This window comes from Monodelphis domestica, chromosome 7 (assembly GCF_027887165.1).
Source record: "Monodelphis domestica isolate mMonDom1 chromosome 7, mMonDom1.pri, whole genome shotgun sequence".
Lineage (NCBI taxonomy): Eukaryota > Metazoa > Chordata > Mammalia > Didelphimorphia > Didelphidae > Monodelphis > Monodelphis domestica.
The window spans coordinates 56,382,878-56,408,870 of record NC_077233.1 but is presented as its reverse complement, the minus strand read 5'-3'; the positions used below and the strand labels follow the sequence as shown (position 1 = coordinate 56,408,870).

At 44.6% G+C, this 25,993-nt stretch overlaps 1 protein-coding gene across 1 annotated transcript in view; it reads left to right on the top strand.

Annotated features, from left to right (window-relative positions):
- PLXND1 (plexin D1) overlaps window positions 1-25,993 on the top strand; it is a 225,249-nt gene that overhangs the window by 127,055 nt on the left and 72,201 nt on the right. The window contains 5 exon segments of the mRNA XM_056804691.1: window positions 10,488-10,577; window positions 13,064-13,157; window positions 20,780-20,934; window positions 23,171-23,322; window positions 24,864-24,963. Coding sequence (XP_056660669.1) covers window positions 10,488-10,577; window positions 13,064-13,157; window positions 20,780-20,934; window positions 23,171-23,322; window positions 24,864-24,963 — 591 coding nt within the window.

Here is a 25,993-nt window from a genome sequence, read left to right as displayed (position 1 = left end):
ACCATTTGAACGCTGACTCTGCCACAGACTTATCCTTGACCCTGGACACAGACGGAGCCTCTGGTTCCCCCCATTGGTTGAGCCTTAACTATTGTCACAAACTCAACTTTAATTCGGTCTTTACTCTGACTCCCCTGTCACAGCTCAACCCAAAGAAACTCTTTTTTCAGCTATTCTACAATAATGGCTGGCCAGTAAGTTCCTGGGCCTCAGTTTCCCTATTTCTGGAAAAGTTAGACAAGGAAGTTGGACTGGGGATAATTAAGTCTTCTTCCAGCTCCTTCCTTCAATATTTGAAAAGGCAAGTCCCTTTTAGGGGACAATCAAAGCTTCCATGAGGGAGGAAATGGGAGAATCTCATGGGCAAATGTCATCCTTTTTTGGTGGCACCAACCCTGCTCTTCTGTGTCTTTGTGTCCCTCTCCCAGGGATGATCCCAGGGCCAGGCTGAGCCTTTTCCAGAGCTGTCCTGAGAGGTAGGGAGAGTGGAGGCCTGGGAGTAGTCTTCCCACATGGCCCAGTCTACCTCCTCTCATGGAAAGCTGTGGAGCAGGGAGTAACTATCAGGGGTAGCCTTAAAAGGGGAGAGACATAGCAAAGGGGTGCTAATTAGGCTTGGGACTCTCATTCTCCCTGGGAACTCCCTTCTTTCTCTTAGAAGAAGTGGAGAAAGGTGTAGTGAAAGAGCCAGCTCCACACCCTACCAATTGTCTTGATTCGTATGGAAGGGCACTCGGGAGTTCATTTTGGGGAGCCCCAGCTGGTAAAGAACCCCTGACTGGCATCAGAACATTTTTACCTTTGGCTCCAACCCCAGCCTTGCCTTCAATGTACCTGTGTGACCTGAGACAAATCACTCACCCTCTCTGGGTCTCAGTTTTCTCATCTGTGAAATGAGAGTATTCGACTGGATGGCCCTTAAGAGTCTTAAAATCTCTAAATCTAAAACCGCCTCCCTCCCTCCCACAGGATTTCTCTCAGAATCAGTGCCCAGGGTTAGCCCAGCAACAGCAAAGCCTCTTTTCTACCCACTCCCACCCACCAACGGGTCAGGACCCATGATGGTACCACTTGGGGGATTTATATGAGACTTAGAAGCAAAAACTGAGAGATTTGAAAGTTGGGCAGGTACAAAAGAAAATGGCCTCAGCTGTTCGCTACTGTTTCCTAAGATGCGTAAATGGAGAAAGTAGCCAGAACAACTTGGAACATCTCATCAGAACCATTAAGGAGTATTTGAAAATGTGCATCTTTCTTTTTTCTAATTAAGAAGTTGTCTCGAACAGTGCCATTAACTAATGCACCAACCCCTCTCTTTGGCGGATGCTTTTTCTTTTCCTTTTTTTTTTTTGGCAGTAGAAAGGACTCTGTGTTTAAACTCTGCCAATTAGATCTGTGTGACTTGAAACAAGTCACGTCCCCCCTCTAGGCCTCCATTTCTTCATTTGTAAATTAAAAGAGTTGAAAATGCTCATCTTTAAGGTCTTTTCCATTTCCAAGTCCCATGATCCCAGGGACCCTCCCCATGTCAGGCTCCACCATGCCCCAAGAGGCTGTGCCTCTCTGGGAGAGGCCTCTCTAGGGAGGAGGCAAAGTGTTTGGAAAACATTTGTAGGTGGCCTGTTTTCCTTTGCTGCCATCCAGTCCCCAATGCAGACGGAACAGAGGGCCCAGGGGAGCTTCTAGCAGGGACTGGGAAAAGCAGTCACACTCTGAAGGGAGAAGCCTCTCCCAGGAGGGTCCCCAGGATGCCCTAGCATGCCCTTGCTGTGTGGCCTGTGGAGGCTTGGGGATCCTGAAGTTGGGGTGAGGGGGAAGTAGTACCTGGGCCCAGGCCTTGGTGGGGTGGGTCCAAGGCATCCTGGGCAGGAGGCATTGACAGATCCTGGAGCTGTGCCAGGCATGAGGCGTCTCATTTACTCCTCTTCGAAACTCCATTAGAAGCACACCATCTGGCAGCCCCTTTCTATAATTTAGCGACTACGATCTGCTCCTCATACAAATGAAATGTTCTCTGTTATTATCAGGATTGCACAGTCTGAATCGTAGAAGGGAGAGCTGGGAGAATCCTTAGAGATCATCTCCCCAACCTCTTACTTTACAGGTGAAGAAACTGAGTCAGGGAGGTCCAACTTGCCCAGTGTCACACAGATAACTCAAGGAGCATTAAAGCCCCCGCCTCCGATCCCCAAATCTAATGCTCTTTTAACTAAATTCAGTAAATGGCGGTGTCAACTTGGAAAAACACAGAACTACTAAAGTAGTCCAAAACCCAAGTCTTTAATCCAGAAAGAGATCGGCCCTTAACAATTGGCCTCTATCACAGAGCCAAGAGCCCAAAACTACAGAGTCAACACCCTGGGGCTCTGGGGACAGTGTCTCTGAGAGAATCACCACCAAAGATGATGGAACTTGGGGATCTTATATAACTTTGGGGCAACTAAGGACCCGGAAGCACGATTGATTGGCTTTACTGTGGCTCCAAGGGAATGAGAAGTCCAAGACAGGAGGGATGCAAAAGGGAAAGATCCAGCCAAGGGCTGGGCTACCTGGGAGAAGACTTTGATACAATGGGAGAAACTACCAGGACAAAAAATTGTACTTAACATTTGATTAGGTCTACTAGTCCCACCTAAACTGGGATCATTAAGTACTTTAAGATCTAGTGTTCGGTCTGAAATGAGTGACCTGGGGCTTCCCTCAGTGAGTTCTCAAGGAACAGGGGCAGACTTGGGACCCCCCAAAACCCACTTAACAGCAGCTTCCTCTGCATCTAGGTGGGCCCAATTATTTCCCCAAAGGTATGGCTAAGAGCTCTATATCCTGGGAACTATCCCATACTACAAATCCTTTCATGACCATTATCTCCTATATGCTGAGAAAACTGGGAGTAGGAAAGGTGCTCTTCTTCTCATACCTGCCCAGACCTGCAGTGGGCTAGGCTTGAGGACCTCTGATTTCATCCATGTGGAGAACTCCTGGTGTGAAAATGCCCTGCACAAAATCATCTATATTTTAGGGTTGTTGACAATTGCCTAAGCTGCTGAGAGGTTCAGTGTCTTAGCTTGTATTCACATAGCTCATATGTGTCAGAAACAAGATTTGAACCCGAGTCTTGTCTCTGAAACTAGCCCTTCTGGCCACTGTAACACTCTGCCTCTCAGACTCCCCACCCACATAATAAAGGGGGTCTGAGCTCCATGAAGCACGAAGGCAGTTTATCCCATTCATTTTTTTCCTGTGGCCTCATCCATTCTTTTGTCATATAGGGTTCCCTCTGTGTCCTGGTGTTCCCTGAATTTGTGGCAGCTGGACAGTTTCTACTACAGAATCAATGTTACTGTCTAAAGAAATGATCAGGATCGTTCCTGGTGTGTGGGAAGAGATCTGCTATCCAGAACCTTCCTTCTTCCCTGCTCCCCCCGCTCCCCCCAAACATTTATGAATGAGAACCCTGAGCCTTGAGGAGGAGAAGAAGGAACCGTCCCAAGGGCAGAGCTCTTTCCATTGTCCCATTTCATTTGATCTTCACAACAAGCCTCTAAAGGAAGACTTTATTATCATTCCCAGCTTGCAGATGGAGAAACTAAAAGCAGAATGAGATTAACAATAACAGTGGGCATTATATAGCTGTTTGAGGTTTTAAAAATCCTCAATGTAAATGGGCTTATTTCATCCTCACAACAGTCTTTTGTAACAAAGGCTACAGATATTATCTTGGTCTTCCAGATGAAGAAACTTGAGGCTGAAGGTATTTAAGTGATTTGCCCTGGCTCCTACTGGCTAGTAAACTTGTAAGGCATGATTAGAACCCAGACCTTGCTTACTTCATGAAGTCTGTCTCTGTCTACTACACCACATAATCTCTACAAGTGACCTGATTTACCCAAGGTTATATAGTGGTTACAAATGGAACCCAGGTCTCCCTAAAATTTGTTGTTATTATTTGTATCTGACTCTTTATGACCCCATTTGGGATCTTTTTAAAAAATCTTGATTTAATTACTTAATTTAGAATATTTTTCTATGGTTACAAGATTCATGTTCTTTTCCTCCCCTTCCCCCCACACCCCTGCTGTAGCTGATGTGCAATTCCCATTTGGGATCCTTTTGGCAGAGGTACTAGAGTGGTTTGCCATTTCCTTCTCTGGCCCATTTTATAGATGAAGAAACTGAGACAAACAGAGTAAAGTGACTTGTCTAGAGTCATACAGCTAGTAAGTGTCTGAGGCCAAATTTGAACTCAGGAAGGTGAGACTTCCTGACTCCAGGCCCAGTACTCTGTCCACTGTACCACCTAGCTGCCAGTTCCGTAAAATATCACAATTCTCTTTCATGCATTCTTGGTACCAGTAGTAGATTTGGAAGCCCTCCATGTTGTCCACATTGCTGTAGGTTCCCTGTTTTATGATGGAGCTTCTTGGCTGGCTGTGAGAAAACATTATGAATGATTAGTTGTGGGTGCTGAAGTGATAGCAATGTCTTTATATGGGGCCTCTGGGAAAGCCACTGTCTACTTAGAATAAGGGTTAAGTCATTCATCCATCACTGTGTGAGGTGCTACCAAATTATTAAGTGTTTCCAGTGGCTAGTGCTCTGTAAATGAAGTCTTGGGTGTGATCCCAACAGGACCTAGTTAGTTTTGTTCTGTTCCACAGTCACAGAATGACCCCTAGTCTTGGCCAAACACTGATCCTAGTTTCAACTACTAGTTGACATCTTAACATTGACCAAAGACTGACCCACCAACCCTAATCCTGAGCTCAGCTTTATCTCAGTCCTGGGCAATGATGGATTCTAAGTCCAACCACAAACTGACTCCTAAACCTGTCCAAGATTCAACCTGAACCCTGGTCAAATTTTGACTGTGACCTTAGAGCAAGACTCATCCCAAAAGATGAGGGAGGCAAGGTGGTACAGCAGAAAGAACTCTGGTTTTAAGGTTTCTGGACCTGAGCTTGAGACCAAACTCTGCCTCTTAATACCTGTATAACTTTCAAGCAAGGCCTTTAACCTCCTTGAGCTTCTGTGCCTTCAACTGTGAAATGAGGGGGTTGAACTAGATGATCTAAGGTCCCTTCCAATTCCAAACCTATAATCCATTGATCTCAGTGATACTCTGATCCAGTCTTAGCCAAAGATTCACATTCGCCTGAGCCCTACACTAATGCCCAACTCTGGTCATAGACTGACCCTGACTTACTCTCAACCTTGAACCCAGCTTCAAACTGACCTTTCACCCCAACATTTGAACCCCAGTAACAGGATCTGGGACTCTAAGAATTTGTAAGGCATTCATCAGTCATCTGTCCTGATCTGGAGATAAAGAAGGATCTCTTCAACAATAAAATCCCTGATGAATGGCCTTTGCTTGAAGACTTCTGGTGAAGGGGAATTCACTAACACCCAAGGCAATCAAGGACACTTTTTGTTAGGAAGTTTTTCATTACATGTTCTACTCTGCATCTTTAAAACTTGCAGTCCAAGTCCTGCCTACTCTAGGCTCAACTCTAGCCACTGAGCTACCTAGCTGCCCCACCCTTTTGCCTCTTTTTCTCCGGGGCCAAGGAGAAAAAGTCTAATTTGTTTTCTACATGGCATCCTCAGATTCATGAAGACTATCACATCCTGTCTTTTCTTCAAGCTAAACATCCCCAGCTCCTTTAATATGTAACATCAGCTTCAATATCCTGTGTACAGTGAGAAGATAGATACTGTTGCCATATCTTAAAATGGAATTGGGGGGTTACAGTTTATCTATGATTCTATAAGGAGTCTGTGAGGAGACTGAGAATCTGAACAGTTAACTCTGGAGAGACTTAACTATGATGGCTAAAGAGAAGACAAAGAAACAAATCGAGAGAGCATTTCCCAAGAAAACTGAATTTAACCCTTGACTTCCTAAAAGATAGGAAGAGAATTTTTGAGAAGAGATTTTAATTGGTATTCTGAGAGAAATGAATGGTAGGAATACATTGCCAGAACTGCAAAGTGAGCAGTTATAGTAATAGTTAAAGGCATCTTTGGTCGTAGTAGTTCTCAGTCGATATATTGTAAATCATAATGTCTTCATTTTATTGTTGGTTACACCATCAATAAATAGGATAGACAAAGTAACTCTGATGTCTATTTAAGCCAAGGTAAGTTTGGGGAGTTTGAGCGTGGCAGGGAGGGGACTAAAACTTTATGGGGAAAGATTTCCCCATCTTATAAAATGAATAAGTGATAATTAACTAACCAATGAGGGATGTTGCTGTTTTTTAGCAATTAATAAGGAAATAGCAATGTGTTCTTTGTTTTTTAATGCTGGAGAAAGAAGTAGCAAACCACTCCAGTATTCTTTGCCATGAAAACCTGAAAAGGGACCACAAGGAGTTGGACAGGACTGAAAACAACTAACCAATGAGGTCCACAAGCAAAATGTACCCCTTGATTGTCTTAGATCTTGAGATGAAAGGAACATGGAAGGAGTATCAAGTCGAAAGAGAAAAAGAGGTGATTATCCCACCTCTGCTACATGAGGGAGTTGTTGGACCTAAACCCACATTACAAATGCACTCTAATGTGGCATCATCTCTAGTCCTCTTAGCATCTTGGATCCACTCCAGCTTGTCAATACCTTTCCTAAAATGTGTTGCCTAGAGCCCAGTAGAGAATTCCAGATAATGAGGGCAGAGGAGAGTGGGAATTTACTTTGCTCATTCTGACTGCTGGGCCCGTGATGGAGTATAGAGCACAGAATCAAACTTTTCAGCTGTCATCTCTCTCCTTTAACTCCTTTTGAACTTGCAGGTCACCACACACCCCAATCTTTGTCATACAAACCTTTCTTTCACACCAAGGTAGTAAGTAGCCATGTTAGGATTTGAACTCAAGCCTTCAGGCTCTAAATCTAATGCTGTATGCCACTGGGCAGGGTCCAACATCTCTCATCATATATGATGAAGGGAGCTGTCTCATTGCCCTACTTATAAGACTGACCCCAGCAAGCAAGTCAAAAACAGGGCTTAGGCTAGCTTGTCAGTTCTAGCTTCTTTCTTTTCTCTGATCCTACAGGTTCTTCTTTTTTTAAATCCTCATCTTCTATCTTATTATTGGTTCCAAGTCAGAAGAGCGAGGAGGGCTAGGCAATGGAGGTTAAATGACTTACCCAGGGTAGCACGGCTAGGAAGAATCCAGGACCAGATTTGAATGCCAGCTCTTCCCAACTCCAGGCCTGGCTCATTATCCACTGGGCTACTTAGCTGCCCCTGATCCCACAAAGTGATTTGTTTTTTGCCAAAGCCAAATCCTGATTGGATGAGGAAAAGACCAAAGAAGGAAGAATACTATATTTAGAATCAGAATAGCTGGATTCAAATCCTTCTATTTGCTACTCATGTCACTTTGAGTAAGTCACTTCATTTTCTCTGGCCTCAGTTTCCTCATCTTAAAATGAAGGGGTTCAACTCAGTGGTCTCTAAGTTTCCTCCCAGCTCCAAGTTCATGATTCCATAAATTTGGAAATCATTTTAGCCCCACTGATCTCAAAGCAAGCCTCCCATTGAGACTGCAATGGAATGGTGAAATCCTAAAGGCAAGAGTTGTTATGTCCATTTTACAAATGAGGAAACTAAGGCAAGAGAAGCAAATAACTTGCCCGGGGGTACATAGATATTAATCAGTGAATCCACACCACTTGGCCTATAGCTCTAGAAAGACCCAGACCAAGGTGGAACCAGCCAGTGGCTACCAGCAGATACTCTCAGACCCTCTCTCCAAAGTCTAAGCACAAGACCCCTGCATGTGAGCAACGGGGGAAAAGGGGGGAGAATCAACATTTTCTGCCACCTTCAGATTGCAGGTTCCTTCTTGGATGTGGAGTTTTTCTGAGCTGTCAGCTCTTCCACCCCCACCCCTGGTTTATCAGCAACCAGCAAGATGGGAAAGAACTTCCCGAGCTTCCTCTGTGGGGCCCCCAAGCCTGAGAGGAAGACTGCTGGTATGGAAATGAATGAGAGGGGGAGGAAACAGGAAGCCCTTCAGGGCACCGAGATCCCAAGACTGCACACTAGCATCTTCAAAGGCTCAGCCCTGTATAGGCTCAAGATCAGACTTTGCCTTTGGACTTCATTCATTCACTTTGTCTACTGTAATCCTGACAGCCCACATTTATCCAACACAATCAATCAGTAATTATTTACTGAGTACCTACTATGTGCCAGGCACTGCCCTGGGTCATGGAGACATCAGGACAAAGAAGGAAGCAATCACTATTTTTAATGAGTTTTAATTTTAATGTGGGAGACAAGAAGTACATATAAAAATATAGACAGCCAAGGAGCAGCTAGGTGGCTTGGCGAATTGAGAGCCAGGCCAAGAGAGAGGAGGTCCTGGGTTCCATTTTGGCCTCAGACATTTCCTAGCTGTGTGACCCTGGGCAAGTCATTTAACCCCCAGTCCCTAGCCCTTACCACTCTTCTGTCTTGGAGCCAATACACTTCATAGAGATGTTATGTGGAAAGTGCTTTTTAATCTGCTCATGCCATCCCTCCAATAGTAACTTGTATTTAACTCCTTTGTATGTGTATATAAACTTTATATTTATGCTATATATACACTATAATATTATATAACAATACGTAATCTTATATAATAATATTAATGATAGAATAATATATAATATAGTAGACAAAATAAACTATATCATGTTATTATTATTATATATTACCAATACATATAAACCCTTACCATCCATCTTAGAATACATATACACCTATCGTGTATATATTACACATGTGAACTTGTTATTGTTGTCTGTCTATATTAAATATACCCATATACACACAGCTATCAATCTATCCATGTGTATTGTTTCCCTTCTTCCAGAAACAAAAGGCAGGTCATATTCTATCATTTTCCCCTTTTGCTGAGTTTTCCTTTGGGGAGATGAGCCAGATTTGTAATTCCATTTCTGCCTTGCAAGTACAGCCTTAAAGAGTTGCCTGAGGCTCCAAGAAGTCAGAAGCTCTGCAAGAGACCCTGGGTGTCAGAATCAGAAGTGAACTTTGAGGTCTTCTTGACTCCAAGGCTAAATTTCCATCCACTGCACCATGCCGCCTTTCCTTTCCCCTGCCAATTCCCATTAGGAGCTGATGGAGCTAAGGCCTGGCCAGCAGCTTGGAAGGTGTCGGGTGCCAGGAAGGGAGCAAAATGCCAAGGAAGATAATACTGTGGGCTGGAAGCCTGAGAAGATGACAATCTTAAAGGGTGGAGAACACACGGATCATACAATTTTTGTAAACGATTTCAGAAGGATTGGGGTTCCCCCTCCCCCATTTTAATCTAATATTCAATTCTTGGATTTCTTTGGCTCTCATAGATGGAAGAACTCTTTAGAAGACCAATCCTTGCCCTCAGTGAATATTCAAACCTCCAGGAGCAATAAAATCCAAAAAGCATTTATTAAACCCCTACTATATGGAAAATTCTAGACTCATGTTAGGGATACATAGCTGGGTAGGTAATATGACACTCGCCCTGCCTACGGAGGGGCTGATAGGGGAGAAGCAGAATACAACATGTAAGCAAAATAACAGGATACAAGGTAGAAAATGCTAGCAACAAAGGAGAGCCAAGAGAGGCCAAGCTCTATGAGGAATCTGAGGCAGAAGAGATCCCTTTGGCCAGTATGTGTGACAGGGAATCAAGAGTGCCTGTGTTAGTCCCTAAAAGAAGGGAAGGAGTCGAGCAGATGTTGGTGTGTAAGGAAGGGGACTCTATTTCAAGCTAGGTGGGGAGAGAAAGGAGCAGGGAGATGGCCTTTCCCTCGCTCCTCAGTTTGTCTGTAGTCCCTTCCAGTGTCCTTCCAGAAATGTTTCACAATCTCTCCAACTTTAAATCCTGTTTCTCCTCTTGCCCCACCCTCATAAACATGGAAAGGAATTAAAGAGAATCCACACCAGAGAGCTTCAAATCTGAGACTAGTCATTAGATGACCTCAGCCTCGCTTTTCTAAATTAACTCAATCAATCGATACTTCCTAAGTGACTCATCCTCAAACTTGTCAATAAATGCTGGGGCGGACCAGGCTAGATGGAAGGAAGAACGTCTCTATGAGGCAGGCAAAGAGCTACCATGGACCCCCAGTCAGAGCACTGGATAGTCGTTCAGAAAAAGGGGACAGATCAATATGGGCTGAGCCAAGCTGAACCTTGAAGGATCAGGAGGAATTCAATAAGTGAGGGGAGAGAGGAAGAATTGTTTGTGTCTCAAGAACAGGAGAATGGAGGTATTTGCTTGTGGGGATGAAAGGGAGCCACTGTATTTTATTAAAGCAGGGTAGGAAGGATTGGGTTTAAGGTATGAGTCTAGAAGTTGACTCCTGTGGTTTATCATTGCCACAGGGGATTTGTTGGCCTCTGCTCAGGTATGGAGAATGGAGTAGGGAAAAGGAATCAGGGTGCCGAACCTGCCAGTCTTCATTCTCCAACTGTATCTTCTTCCAGGATTTGTCACTGGCGTGCAACTTTGGAAGCGATGAGAACTTTGAAGCCACATGGGTCAACGCCTCAGAAATTCAGTGTAGCAATGTCGTGGTAAGTTAAAGAAGAGGACTCTGTCATAAAGCCACTAGTATTGGTTCCCCATGGGCATAGATGGGGAGGCTGCTTATGGATCTGAGATACCATCTCCACCCTCATCTGTTCTTCCCCATCCTTTGTCCTTCAGAGACCAGTAGGGTAATCCCAACTATGGGGATAGCTGATAGCTCTCTTCCATTCCTCTTCTCCATACCCTTCCCTTTCCTCATCCTTACTTTCTCTATCTCTTCCTTCCCTCACTTCTCCACCTTCTCCCAACTTGGCAAGTGTCACAACCAACTAAAACATACCCCTACATACCAAGCTTATACCAACTTTGGCCATTGCTTTCCTGTTTGTAAAATAAGGGTATTGGACTAAATATTCTCCAAGGTGACTACCAGCTCTTGGTCCAGTGATTGTAACCTTAGTGGGTGCTTTATTAAATGCCTTCTGTGTGGGAAAAGAAGGGACAAAGTCATAAAACTTTGGGCCTCAGCTGGAAAACTCCTTAGATCCTGGAAAGGGAGGACTGGAGAAAAGCAAACTCTAAAAGACTCTGGGTCCAAATTTTTAGCCATCTTACTCTACCGAGGGCAAGTCATGGGTCTGGAATAATTTTAGGATCTCTGGGCCCAGAAGTAAGGGAATGCATTGAATGACCCTAGCAGCCCCATCCGCATCAAGCTTCATTTGCTGAGTAGTAAAGATGGGGATGTACTGTGACAGTCCAGAGGAATGAAGTTAATAATGTGGTAAGTTTATCCAACTCTCCTCCCTCCTCGAGTCTCTCAGCTCACAAGAGGGTCTTAGAAAAGGAAAGGTGACCATCTGTGTTTGCAATTTCTGGAGGCTCAGACAGGACTTCACACCCACTCTCCACCTTCACCAGATGGGGCCGGGAGCTCAGTTCCCAGAGGTCTGCGTTCCTCCCCCGCAGCAAGGAGACTGGAATCCTGTTTCAAGTAACACAGGAGCATAGCAGTGATTGGCCTTCTCAGTCCTTTATTGTCCCCTCCCCCAAACTTTTCCATCCTTCACATCCATTCCTTTCCCCATCTCTCTTTGCTTTTCTGTTTCTTCCCTTGCTCTTTCCCTTCTCTCACCCCTCTCCTCTTTTCTCCCTTCTTCCCTCTATCCCATTAATCTCCCTCCATCTTCCCTGACTTTGTCCCTTCCTTTCTCCCTTTTTGATTCTTCCTTCTCTTTTTTCTTTTCATCTTTCTCCCTTTCCTTCCTTGGTTCCCTCTTCTCTCTTTTCCTCCCCTTGCTGCTCCTCCCAAGTATACCCACAGAACCCCATCTTTAGAGGTCTGTAGCAAGAGGTCCTAAGCCAGCCTTCGAACTTGAACATCTGTTCAGCCCAACCCAGACAAGCATTCCCAGGCCATTTGGAAAGGCTTGGGGAGTTGTTGTTTGGGGGGAAGATCCTGAGTGGGTGGATGGAATTGGGGGTTAGAAGGCCTAGGCCTACACCCAGAGAGCTTGGCCAAAACAGAAAGAGCCCCTGGTTAAATCAAAGCAAAGGGGAACGTGCGGTTTTTGTTCTTCCCAAGGACACTCTTGAAGAGCTAGCTCGATTTTCCCCCTGCTTATACTTCATTCTCTTTGTCTCTGCCCTCAACTTCCCACCGCCTGCTCTTTAACCTCATGGACTCTCTCAGGAACCCAAGTCCCAAGTAGGACTTGGCAGGGAAGTGGCAAAAAGTGCTTTGCAGTGATGGGGGCTCCTGGATCCTTTTCTAGGGATACTTATTTTCTGAAGTTTTATTCCAAGCAACAGAGACAGGATTCAGGATTTGCTTTTGCTTTAAAAAAAAAAAAAGAACTCTCTCTCTCTCTCTCTCTCTCTCTCTCTCTCTCTCTCTCTCTCTCTCTCTCTCTCTCTCTCTCTCTCTCTCTTTCTCTCTCTCTCTTTCTCTCTCTCTCTCTTTCTCTCTCTCTCTTTCTCTCATTCTCTCTCTCTCTCTCTCTCTTTCTCTCTTTCTCTCTCTCTCTCTCTCTCTCTCTCTCTCTCCCCTCACTCTCCCCCTCTCTCCCTCTCTCCCTCTTTTTCCACTAAGGAGTGAAAAGACAACCTCCCTAAAAGGCTTTTGGAGAAAAGGAAGAAAATTCCAGAGCTGGCCTCTATTTCTTAGATTTCACTTCCTCACTTCTGTTTATTTCTACCAAAGTTCAGGGGATGCAGAACTGTCTGCTGGGCTGCTTGTCCTGCATAAGTCAGGAAGAAGACCCCCCTCCAGGCTCCTGGCATTCCCTTGGAGCGGTAGAGAGACCGTTCTCCTGAGAGGGGTGGGGCTGTCCTCTGGGGATCTCAGGTGTGGCTGTGGCATGTATGCACATGATTCACATCAGTTCCTTGAGTGTGTGTGTGTCCGTGTACAACTGTGTGTACAAGCGTCTCTCCACATGTGGGTGGGCACAACTGTGCCTTAATCACCATAGTGGCCCCTTCCCTCGTCTGGTCTCTTCACTCTCAGCCTTTGTGTTCCCCTCTCCAGCTCCACACCCCTCAAAGGAGCCAGATTTTCCCAGTAAACCTTCAGCTAAAGGGCAAACCAGACCGATTTATTGACAGCCCCGAGAAGATGACAGGTATGAGCTGATGGTTTCTTTTTCTCATTCCCTCCTCTTTTGCTCAGGGTAACAGCGCCTGAAAAGGTGTGATGCTGTCAAAAGGAGAGTGAGGAATCTCTCACTCACTTGCACACTAGCTCAAGCACACATATGCGCACATGTGCGCGCGCACACACACACACACACACACACACACATACACAGATGCAGGGACCCAGAGACGAGTCATGAGGCTACCCTACCTCACCTGTCCATAAACTCACACATTACCCATAACCCTGTCAACTTAACTAAAGTTATAGAACTTTTTAAAATATCTAATCAAAAGAATCTTGAATAAAATTATGAAATTCTTCCTCAGGGAGGGAAGACCACAGTCAGACTCTGAACCCTTTTGAGAAAGGCAATGAAAGAAATGCCCACTGGAACTTGGATTGGTGTCATTTTAAAAATACATACACTCCAGGGGCAGCTGGGTCGCTCAGTGGATTGAGAGCCAGACCTAGAGACAGGAGGTCCTGGGTTCAAATGTGGCCTCAGACCCTTCCCAGCTGTGTGACCCTGGACAAGTCACTTGACCCCCATTGCCTAGCCCTTACCACTCTTCTGCCTTGGGACCAATACACAGTATTGACTCCAAGACAGGAGGTAAGGGTTTGAAAAAAATATATACACTCCAGTGACCAATATGGATATGTGTTTTGCATGAAAATAAAAATAAAATTTTAAAAATACATATACTCCCTCCACCCAAAACAAAACAAAACATAAATCTAGAGTTTGAAGGGCTCTTACCTTCTGATGAAGGCCATCTGGACCAACCTCCTTATTTTTCAGATGAAGAAATTGAGGTCCAGCAAGGTTAAGAGATTTGCCCAAGGTTGGTTACATAATAAGTGGCCAACTAGGTGTATAGAGCACTGGACCTGCAGTCAGGAAGATCCAAATTTAAATCCAACCTTAGACACTCACTAGCTGTGTGACCCTGGACAAGTCATTTCACCCTGTTTGCCTCATTTTCCTCATCTATAAAATGAACTGGAGAAGGAAATGGCAAACCACTCTAGGAGCTTTTCCAAGATTCCCAAATGGGATCACAGGGAGCCAGGCATGACTGAAACGACTGAACAACATGCTAAATATCAGATATAAGATTTGATCCAAAGTCCTTTGACTCTACAGCCAGTGCTCATCAATGTACCATGGAAAATGGCACCCAAAACTCAAGGTTCTTTCTCCAGCTCAAGGCTTACCTTGGGGTGGGGGGGACCAGGAAATGCAGTGATTCCTACAGGAGCTAACTTGTCAGCTGATTAAATGTGGGCTAATCAGGCTTGAATTCAAGACAAAACCCTGGTTCCCAATGACTAAAGCAATCTAGTGAACTGGGAGGCGGCTTCCTTGGGAATGCTTATTGGGAAATTAAAGTTGTCAGATTGAAGATACTGTTAAAATGCAAAATATTGTTACTTATTTATTCTATTCAGCAAAACCGATTCTTTATAAATAACAGTGCCCGGCATACTGTTGCCACTCAGCAGATGTTAATTAATCACAGGCATCATATTGGATGCCCCCCGCACTCATTCACTTCTGGGCATGTTTCAGAGAATCCAACCAGAGTCAGTCCTTGCCAGCCATGGCCGTCTGTGATAGTGGAAGAATGGGAGAGTTTGTCAGTCCTTCAGGCGGGTGACTGCTGACGCTGAGCAGCCCCTGTGTGTCCTGGGCCCCTGTCCTGAACACAGTCGGGGCTTGAGACAAAAGGAAGGGATTAACCATCCCAAGGGAGGGATATGGAGCTATTTTTGTCCAGTGGCTAGAGATTGTTTAGACTTGACGGGGGCGAGGTTAGGAAAGAAACTGATGGAAATCAAGGGATGCCCATCAACTGGGGAATGGCCAAACAAATTGTGGTGTCTGATTGGGCTGGAACATTACCATCAATAAGAAATGATGAGGGGCAGGATATCTAAAAGATACGAGATCTATATGAACCGATACAAAGTGAAATGAACAGAACCAGAAGTAATTAAACAGAGTAATAGCAATACTGTAAGCACGCTCAACGGCGAAAGACTTAGCTGCTCTAATCAATGCAGTGATCAAAGATAATTCCAAAGGACTCGTGATGAAAAATTCTATTCACCCCCAGAGAGAGAACTAATGGTCTCCGAGGGCAGATTGAAGTATCATTTTCTCACTTGCTTGATTTTTCTCGCTTTAGAGGGAGTGACCTGAACAATATGAAAAGGTTTTGCATGATTTCACATATGTAATTGATATCATATTGTTCGCCTTCTCAGTGGGTGGGAGAGGGGCTAGAGGGAAGGAGAAATTTTAGAACTCAAAGTTTTTTAAAGGAATTTTTAAAATAAATAATTTTTTAAAGATAAAAATAGAAAGAAATGGATCCCATGAAAAAAGCTTGGAGCTAATCTGATACTCTCCTACCAACTTCTTAAAATTTTAAAGGTAGAGCAGAATAGTATGGTACATAAATTCATCTTGCTTTGAAACTGTGATTTTTTTCCTGGGTAGGAAACTTCTGGGGGGGGAGGCACTCCTTTCATCAATGTAGACTGAGATCTCTCCAGGACTTATTAATTATGTCCTAGGAAGTAGAGTAACTATAATGGCTCACATTTATATAATCCTGTAATGTTTACATAGTATTTTCATTATAACATCCCTATGAGATAGACAATATTGCTCTTCCCGGTTTACAGATGAGGAAACTAAGGTTTGAAGGGAAATCTTCTACTGAAGGTCATATAGATAGGATGTATTTAGGCTTGGAAACGAATTCAAATGTTTTGACTCCAGTCCAACACCTTTTCAAGAATGGAAAAAAAAACATTGGAGGAGGAGCTAAAGGACCTGAGTTAAGTCCTACCCTTGCCACCTACCATGTGACCTTGAATAAGTCATTTACTGCTCTGAACCACAGTTTTAAAATGAAGGGAATGGGCTGGGTGACGACCAAAGTCTCTGCCAGTTTTAAGATTCTCATCACCCAAACAAGGACTTGGTAGTTTCTATAAAATTGGTTGATTTCAATAAAGCCTTCTACCACTTTCCTGTACATTTGGGAGTTGGAGAAGACAATTCTAAGTCTTAGGCAATGAGTAAATGATATTTAAGTAAGAGGAAATCAGCAGAAAGACAAATGCAGAGCTTTTTGCAAATGATCTGATGTGCCAAGAAAAGAGAGGGAGAAATCTCATGTTCCCAGAGTTCTAACGGAATATTTTCCTTTGAAGCCCTCAGCCCACTTGGTGTTAGAAGAGTTCCTCCCCTCAGAGAGCTCCCAGGCCAATGGGAAAAGTAAGACTCCCAGCAAACAAATCTGATGCTCAAAATGGCACGAGGAAACTCTAGTTATTTGAGTTTTCTGTGCAACTGAGGGATGACCAAAAGGTTTTTTCCCCACCATAATCTCAGAATTGGAAGAAACTGTAGAGATCACCTTGTTGCTTCTGCTTCCCAGTATGATTATTCCCTCCCTCTTCGTTATCCCTAACAAGAGGAATCCAGTCTTTGCTTGAACGCCTCTAATAATAGATAACTCATTATCTACCAAGAAGAGGCAGCAAGGTAGCACAGTGGATAGAGAACTAGATCTAGAGTCAAAAAGACCTGAGCTCAAATGTGGCTTCAAACACTTACTGTGTGACCTTGAGCAAGTCACTATACCCCATTTACCTCAATTTCCTCATCTGTAAAATATTGGTATGTGTCTCAGGTTACATTTGAACTCGTCCTTGGTGCTGTATCCACTACACTACCTAGCTGCCACACACACATTTACTGCATGTTTAATATGTGCTAAACAATTTGGGGGATGGGGAAATAGATCAGATTATCCTTGTCCTCAAGGAGCCTACAATCTTATGGGGGGATAAGATAAATAAAGCAAAATGCTGATATAAGAGAGTATTAGGAAGAAAGTGGGCTAGTTCAATGGAAGGAATACTCAATCTGAGGTCCGAGGTCCAGAATTCAAATCCTACCTATATGACCTTGAGCAATTCCCAAACCCCTTGAGCTTCTGTTTCCTCATCTATAAATTGAATTAATCATTATAAAGGTCCCTTTCACTTCCATATTTCTGTTCCTATGATCCTATAAGGTTTTTTTATTTTTAATTTAATTTTTTTTTAACCCTTACCTTCTCTCTTGGAATTAATACTGTGTTTTGGTTCTAAGCCAGAAGAGTGGTAAGGGCTAGGCAATGGGGGGTTAAGTGACTTGCCCAGGGTCACACAGCTGGGAAGTGTCTGAGGCCAGATTTGAACCCAGGACCTCTCATCTCTAGGCCTGGCTCTCAATCCGCTGAGCTACCCAAGCTACCCTTGCCTTCCTAATACTGGCACACATATGTGTTAACGAATCAGTCTTTCTCTCTCTCTTTCTGCCTCCATGCAAACTCTCTGTCCTCTGCACACTCAAGGTCTGCTTCCAATATCCTCTGCCTCAGACCACCAAGATCAAGCTTCCCCTCATGCTGATTCCACCAGTGGCTAGAACAAAAGAATATCCTAATATTCTCTATGGCCTGGAAAGCAATTTAGGGCAGCCGGGAGCCCTTTTCAGCCTCCATCCACAGCTGCCATCTCTCCAGAGCCTCTCCATGAGTCTGCTCTGGCCCACATCAAGTTTGAGGTGCAGATGGACACGTGGGACCACTGGAAGCTCAGGACGGGAGAGCTGGGGTTGGGAATCATGCAGCTAGAAGTGATAGTTGAAGCTGTCACAGTGGAGAATGCAGTCTCTTAGCAAGAGAGAACAGAAGGCTGAGTATTGAACTTTGGGGGATGCCAAGTTAGGGGGTGGGAGGAAGACAACGAACCAAGTTTTCTTAAATGCCTGAGGCTCCATTCTTGCCTTAGTCAGCAGAGTCTTCTGGCCCTGATGGCATCTAACTTTATTGATGGGGCCCCGTCATGAATATCTTCTTTTCTCTCTGCCCAGGATGGGCAAGGGAGATGGAGATGAGATTTAGTATTGGGCTGAATCCAAGACATGCCCTGGAAGTCTTTCTTTTGAATGAGTCACGGAAATCTGCCTGTTTCTATTATTTTCCTCTTTCTTCTAAGAGCTGAATGGAGGAGGAAATAATCTGGCTAATGAAAGTTGGGGGAGCCACATATTAGTGAATTCAGGAAATGCCATGGTAAAGCAGGAAGAGCCCCAAATTAAGACCTGAACCCAAATCCTGCCCCACTCCTTTTGTGATCTTAGGCAAACATGTAACCTTCCTGGTTTTGGTCTCATCTGTAGAATGAAGGAGTTAGACTAGATGACCCCACAGATTTAGGATCGTCGGAAGCCTTAGAAAGTTTGATCATTGGCCTCCAAGAGCTCAAGGCAAAGCCATTGATTTGTTGGGTCCCCTTCCACCATGATGATATTGAACATTTTTGAGATTAGAACACTTCCCATGAAGATGGATGTATGCTGTTGGTCCATTCCTCAGAGTCAGTCAGTCAACAATCATTATTATGATTATTTTTAAGCCCTCACATTCCATCTTAGAATCAATACTAACTATCCGTTCCAAGACCGAGGAGCACTAAGGGCTAGGCAATTGGAGTTTAGTGACTTGCCCAGGGTCACACAGCTAGGAAGTGTTTGAGGCCAGATTTTTGAACCCAGGTCCTCCCAACTCCAAGCCTAGAATTCTGTCCATTGATGCCCCCAGCTGCCCCCAACAACCATTTTTAAGAGGTTACTGTGTGTCAGGCATGGTGCCCTCCTTTTTTTTTTTGGTGATCTCATTCTGATTGGTCTTTGATAACTGGACCATTCCCCTCATAATTATAGATTAAAACCCAATAGAACAGGTGAGTTCTATCTAATAGAACCTGTGACTTCTATCAGATTTAAGGAGAAACAGCTACACCCGTTTCTTGGATGCTTCTTAGGGCTTTCTCTCTCTAGTACTTCTAGAAAGGGCTTAAATGTGCATACCTGACTGCATGGTAATCTCATCACCTGAAATAATACTCAGCCAATTAATCAAGCAATCCTCTGGTCACTCTTCCTTATGTATAGGAGGGGACTTCAGAAATCATCAAGTTCCTTTAGCAGATGAGAAAACAGAGTCTAGGGAGTCTAAGGAGTTTCTAGGATTTGAACCCAGATCCTCTGAGTCCAAATCCAGGGCACTGGCCCATGGTACCTTGGAAAGATGGGGGCATCCATTTGATGATGGGTTCTAAAGCCCTCTACCAGGAGTTTTCCTAGTCAATGAACTCCAATTAAGCCCCTCCTGAAACTGGAGATACAAAGATAAAATAGTCCCTGCCTTCAAGAAGCTTACATTCAAATGGAAACGACAATGTGTACATAACTATGGTCACCCAAGATTCATACAGAGGGTCATTCACAACTGCTATTAGCCCTCTGGTTTTGTGCATCTCTCACCACTGGTGGCATGATAGCAAAAACATCTGAGTTCTAGTCCTGGCTCTTCTGTGTGACCTTGGGCAGGTTAAATGAAGAAAGATGTACTGGATAGTCCCTAAGGTCCCATCTTGCTCTAACATTCCCAGAGTTGATGACAACATCAAGGGGAATTGCTGAGTAGGGGAGACCCTCATTGATCTTATGGCCTGTTCCCCCCAACCCATCACCCAACCATCCCTGAGGGTCCAAGAGTCACCAGATTGGCTCTCTTCACTCCTCTGAGTCTCATGCTGAGTAGAGGGCTGGAAGGTTGGCTGGAAGTTTCTTTTGTAAAGCTTTTCATGATTTACTGGACACTGGTGAATTGGAGGTTGAGTGGACTAGAAAATGCTTTCTCCAGAAGGTGGGATTTGATCTAGGTCTTCAGAGAAGGTGGGAAGGAGGCGAGGAGGGAGGAATGGGGACTAGCATGGAGTTGGAAGTGCCATGTCTAAGGAACAACCTGTAACCCAATGAAGCTGGATCCTAGAATACAGCACATGGAGGGTCTAAAAGATTCCTTTTGTTCAATGATGAGACCCTTTGGAATGACCTAGAGAGCTAAAAAAAAAAAGCTCATTGGGAAGGGTGGGGATAGCTAAGTGGCTTAATGTAGAGAGAGATGGAAGGTCCTGGGTTCAAATATGACCTCAGATACTTCCCAGCTGTGTGACCCTGGGCAAGTCACTGGACCCCCATTGCCTAGCCCTTACCTCTCTTCTGCCTTGGAACCAAAGCACAGTATTGACTCCAAGATGGAAGGTAAGAGTTTTTAAAAAATACTCTAAGGAGAGGCAGAAGAGGAGTGGAAGAACTGAGGAAGTAGTGAAGGACTAATGGAGAGCCACAGAGGCAGCCCCCTGGCACAATCTCACAGCTTTCAGGATGGAGTAAACCACGGAGATCCCCATGTGGATGCTAAAAATTTGAAAAATGCAACAGAGATTGACCAGATTGCTCTGTTTCCCTCACCCCCCAACTGCTAAATTATATTTCGGTGGGAATGAATGCCCAGCACTTCTGGGAAGGCTTTGGCGCAGAGCCAAGGTCCCCATGATTCAGGCAGTGTGGAGCGTGCCTGTTGCTAATGCAGATGGATGATGGCTGGGGGCTGGGGCCAGTTGGGGCTCCAGGAAGGAGCGGATGGGAAGCTGGGGGACATGTGCTCACCCTGGTCTCTTGTGCTACAGTGGAGGTCTACAACTGCGCCATGGGGAGCACAGACTGTTCTCAGTGCATGGGGAGAGAGGACCTGGGCCACCGATGTATCTGGAATGAGGGCTGTCGACTGAATCAGAATCCCCAGCCAGTCACAACCACCTGCCCTGCCCCAGAGATCAGGAAGGTAAGTGTTTGTGCACAGACCTAACATATACACACAATATGTCCTGATAATTTGATATATTAGAACAAGTACTAGATTTGAAGTCAAAGGACCTGGGTTCAAATCCTCAAACTTCTTTTTAAAGGGTAGATAGGCAATACAGCTGTATGGCTCACTGGATAAAGTTCTAAGCTTGGAGTCAGGAAGAGTTGGGTTCAAATTTGATCTTTAGACATTCCTAGTTGTGTGAACCTAAGCAAGTCACTTAACCCTAGTACCTAGACCTTATCACACTTTTGCCTTAGAACTGATACTTAGAGTCCATACTAAGGCAGAGGATAAGGGTTAAAAAAAAAAAGTATAGATATAGAGTTGGCACAGTAGATAAAGTGTGAGACTTGTACTCAAGAAGTTCAAATCCTACCTCAACAATCTCTTAGCTCTGTGACCTTGGTCAAGACACACACACACACACACACACACACACACACACACACACACACACACACACACATACAAACCTTTATGTGCCTCAGTTTTCTTATCTGTAAAATGGGAATTATAATTGTTTCTATCTATCTCATAGGGTTGTTATGAGAAACAAATGAATTAACATGTTTAAAGCTCTTTGCAGATCCTAAAAACTATAAATGCTAGCTAGTAGTAGCAGCAGTAGTAAAATGAGAAAGCCCGCTACCCACTTCCCAGTAGAAAGGTGATGGATTCAAGATGTGGGATGAGAACCATGTCTGGACATGGCCAACTTTTCTTTGCTTATTTATTACAAGGATTTAAGGTCTTATTTTTTCCAGTTGGAAGATGGAAAAGAGAGAAAAACAAATGTCTGATAATTGAAAAAATTGAAAAAATAAAATTTAATTTAAAGAATATTATATATATATATATACATATATATATATAAAGAAAATTAAAAGAGGGGATTGAATTAGGTGACCTTTAAGGCCTCCTCCAATCCTAAATCAATCATTGGTCTTCTTATCTCTAACATACATTCTTTCCATATTGGACCTTATAATCATATGACACATTTGTGTATTCTCTCTCTACCTCTCTTTCTTGCACTCTCTCTCTCTCTCTCTCTCCCTCTCTCTCTCCCTATCCACTCTCTCCCCCCTCTCTCTCTCCCCTCTTTCTCCCTCCCTCTCCCCCACCTCTCTCTTCCTCTCTTCCCCTTCTCTCTCTCCCCTCTCTTTCTCTCTCTTTCTTTCTCTCTCTTCTTCTCTCTTTTCCTCCATTTCCCCCTCTCCCTTTCTCTCTCTCTTCTTTCCTCTCCCTCTCTCTCTTCCTCTCTCTCCCCACCTCTCTCCCTCTCTTCCCCTTCTCTCTCTCCCCCTCTCTCTTTTCCTCTCTTCCTCCCTCTCCCCTTCTCTCTCTCTTTCTTTCTTTTTTCCTCTCCCTCTCTTTTTCTCTCTCTTTCCCTCTTCCCACCTCTCTCTTCCTCTCTCCCCACCACTCTCTCCTTCTCTTTCTCCCTCTCTTCCCCTTCTCTCTCCCCCCTCTCTCTTTCTCTCTTCTTCCTTCTCCCTCTCTCTCTTTCTCTCCCCCTCTCTCTTTCCTTCTCTCTCTCTCTGTCATACAGCCTTTCTAGCATATTTTCACATATATTCATGCAATACAATCATTTCTATATATTAATCACTCAGCAGGCATTCATTAACACCTACTGTGTGCCAGACATTTGGAGGGAGATACAGAGGGCTTGCATTCTCTTAATGGATCCTCTCTATGACATCCAGTTTATGTATACACTCATTCCTATAATTCATTCATTCAATAAACATTGGTTACATGCCTGCAAGGTACTGAGCACTCTGCTAAGTGCTATACAGGAAGAGGCAAAAGATAGTCGTGCCCTCAAGGAGCCCCTAGTCTAGGTCTCACACCCAGAGAGAGGCAGCCTAGGGTCGGGGATGGAGGGCCAGACTTGGAGTCAAGAACAGTGGGGCTCCAATCCTGCATTTGAACTTCAGCAGCTCTTTGCCAGGGGGACAAGTTACTTCTCATCTCCAGGCCTCCGCTGCCCCATGCGTTAAGCAGGGAGGCTGCTCCCTCCATCGCAGGACTGTTGTGAGAGGAGTGGATGTAACTATTTAAATAATTCTTATAGGTGTCTGTCACCTATCAGCCCTAGTGTCCTTCCTGTGCCAGCCCTTTATGCCCCCAGCCCCATTCCTCTTCCCTTGCCTTGGCAATCGCTTAAACCTTCACCCTCCGCTTGGCCTGGTATCCTTGGCAGATCGAGCCCCTGAGCGGCCCCCTGGAAGGAGGGACCCTTCTGACGATCCGTGGGAAGAACCTAGGGCGCAGATTCAGCGAAGTGGCCCACAGCACATGGATCGGCGGTGTGGCCTGTGAACCTCTCGAAAGCAGATACATCGTCTCTGAGGAGTGAGTACAGCTCAGGAGGTCCTGAGGACCACCCACAATGGCCCTCCTTTCTCACCTTTGGAAATCCTAGAATATTAGAACTAGGAAGGTATTCGGGACCACCTGGTCCAGCCCCATCTTTTCACAGGTGAGGAAATTGAGGACTGGGGAAGAGAAGCGACTCTCCCAGAATTCCACAGCAAATTGCTATCAAAGCCAGGAAAGAAACCCAGGCTGCCTGAATTCCCAGGGCAATGCTTATTTTGATACAGCAGGCTACTACTGGCATGGATTAACCATAGACTAATACCAGGTCATTTAGGGTTCCAACCGTGTCCTTGACCTGGGGAAATGCAACTGGTATTTATATTATTAGATGTCTACCATGTGCCCAGACTTGTGCCCAGACATTAGAGAATAGGAATAGGGAGGAAACAAGAGATGTGTAAGGAAGATAGCAGGAAACAGGGGGAAGGTATTGACTCTGGAGTCAAAGGAATTTGGTTCAAATCTGGCCTCTGACATTACTTGTTATGACCTTGGATAACTTAATCTCCATAGGCCTCAGTTTCCTCACCTGTAAAATAACAACACTAGACTAGATATCACCTCCAAGGTCCTTTCCAGATCTGGATCTGAGATCCTAAGATGGCCCTTGCTTTCAAGGAAAATAGTCTAATTGGAAGGAAGGAAGGAAGGAAGGAAGGAAGGAAGGAAGGAAGGAAGGAAGGAAGGAAGGAAGGAAGGAAGGAAAGGAAAGGAAAGGAAAGGAAAGGAAAGGAAAGGAAAGGAAAGGAAAGGAAAGGAAAGGAAAGGAAAGGAAAGGAAAGGAAAGGAAAGGAAAGGAAAGGAAAGGAAAGGAAAGGAAAGGAAAGGAAAGGAAAGGAAAGAAAAGGAAAGGAAAGGAAAGGAAAGGAAAGGAAAGGAAAGGAAAGGAAAGAGGAAAGGAAAGAGGAAAGGAAAGGAAGAACAGATATTCATTTAAAGGTTTGGACTGGGTGATGAGTTGCTGCAGGCCAGAGAAAGGTGAGATTAGTTGTGAATTGGGTGACCAAGGGAGGCTTTGTAGAGGAGGTGCCATTCAAAGTATTTCTCGATGGTTGGGTGGGATTTGGATGGGAGAAGTGATTCCAGATAAGAGTGCAAAAGCACAGATTAGGTGGGGAATGAGATCTTTAGTGGGGGAGCAAGGGGATTAACAACAGGGAGGTTGACTTTTTCTTTATTCCCTCAGTGCTGGACGTGGCTTACAAGGGTATAACATATCCTTCTTCCTGCTCAAGCAATCATAATCCAGATTCAGGATGAGAGAGATTGGGGAAAGTTGGACCTGTGTACCTCCCAGGCTCAGAGACATTTCACACAGTCATACTGGTCTACCTTGCCATTGTCATAAGTCACTGCCATGTTTGGGTCCATCTCATCTGGCCCCTTTCATGGTGACTGGAAGTCTGAGGGGGAGAAAACTGTTTAGCTGCCACAGCATCTTCTCCCCTTGGGCTGATTGGTTGCCCTGGGGAGCAGCTTCCTGTCTCTCCTTACCAGCTTCTTCTTTCCATTAGGATCGTTTGCTGGACTGGCCCATCACCCAGCCCCTTTTCTGATGTCATAACTGTTAACGTGAGCAAAGAGGGGAAGTCGAGGGAACGCTATTCCTATGTGGTAAGACTCTTCCTGGATGATTCAATTCTCATCCCACAGTGTCCTGCTGTGCATCTCCCACCCACCCCCACTGACTGAGATGTTTGGAAAAAGGAAGAAGGAAAGAAACATTGATTCAGCCCCTATTATGGGCCAGGCACTGTGCTAAGAGCTTTGCAAATATTATCTCATTTGATAATGGGGGTGCCCTAGATAGAGGAATAAGGAGAAGAAGATGGCCTTTTATTTCTCCTCCCTACCTCTGGGTTCCTGTAGATACAGTGTGAGCAAGAAGCAGCGTCTCTTGTTGGTTTAACCCCATGACTCCTAACCATTTATCTCTGTAAGTCAATTGAATGCCAACAAGACTGTGCGCTCCTCAGCCTAAAATATTTCAATAGCCTCAAGATTTCAACAAATTCAACATTGATTCAGCCAAAATGGTGCAGTGAAAAGAATGCTGGATTTGAAGTCAAAGGAAACTAACTGAAAGCAAATCTCCTCTTTGGCCCCATACTATCTATCATTGGGCAAATTTCTTGGCTTCCCTAGGCATCAGTTTCTTATCTTTTAAATGAGGGGTTGGGACTAGATTACCTCTAAGGGCCCATGGATGATTAGATCATGATCTTAAGTGCCGACCCTGTGAATAATGCTGTGCTAGGCATGGAGACTACAAAGGCAGCATGGCACAAGGGTAGGAACTGGATTCAGGTTCTACCCCTGACAGGTATTGGCTGTGTGATCATGGGCACATGAATTCCTGTTTCTGAGAATTCTGAGAAATGAGGCTGTTGGCCTCAAAGGTCTCCACAGACCCATCCAGTTCTAAATCTCTGATCCTATGAGAAAAAGAGAAAATAAATCCTGTTTTAAAGAAACTAATATCCCAGAGCTGAAGGGTTAAGATGGGATACAACAGGGAAACAGATGACCAAAAATGAGATGCTTTGAGAGTTGAGAGAAGCCGATTGATTAGGGGAATTGAGAATGGATGGAGGGGCATCTCAGCTGAATGGTAGTTACTGATTCTGCTAATAAAGACTAGGAC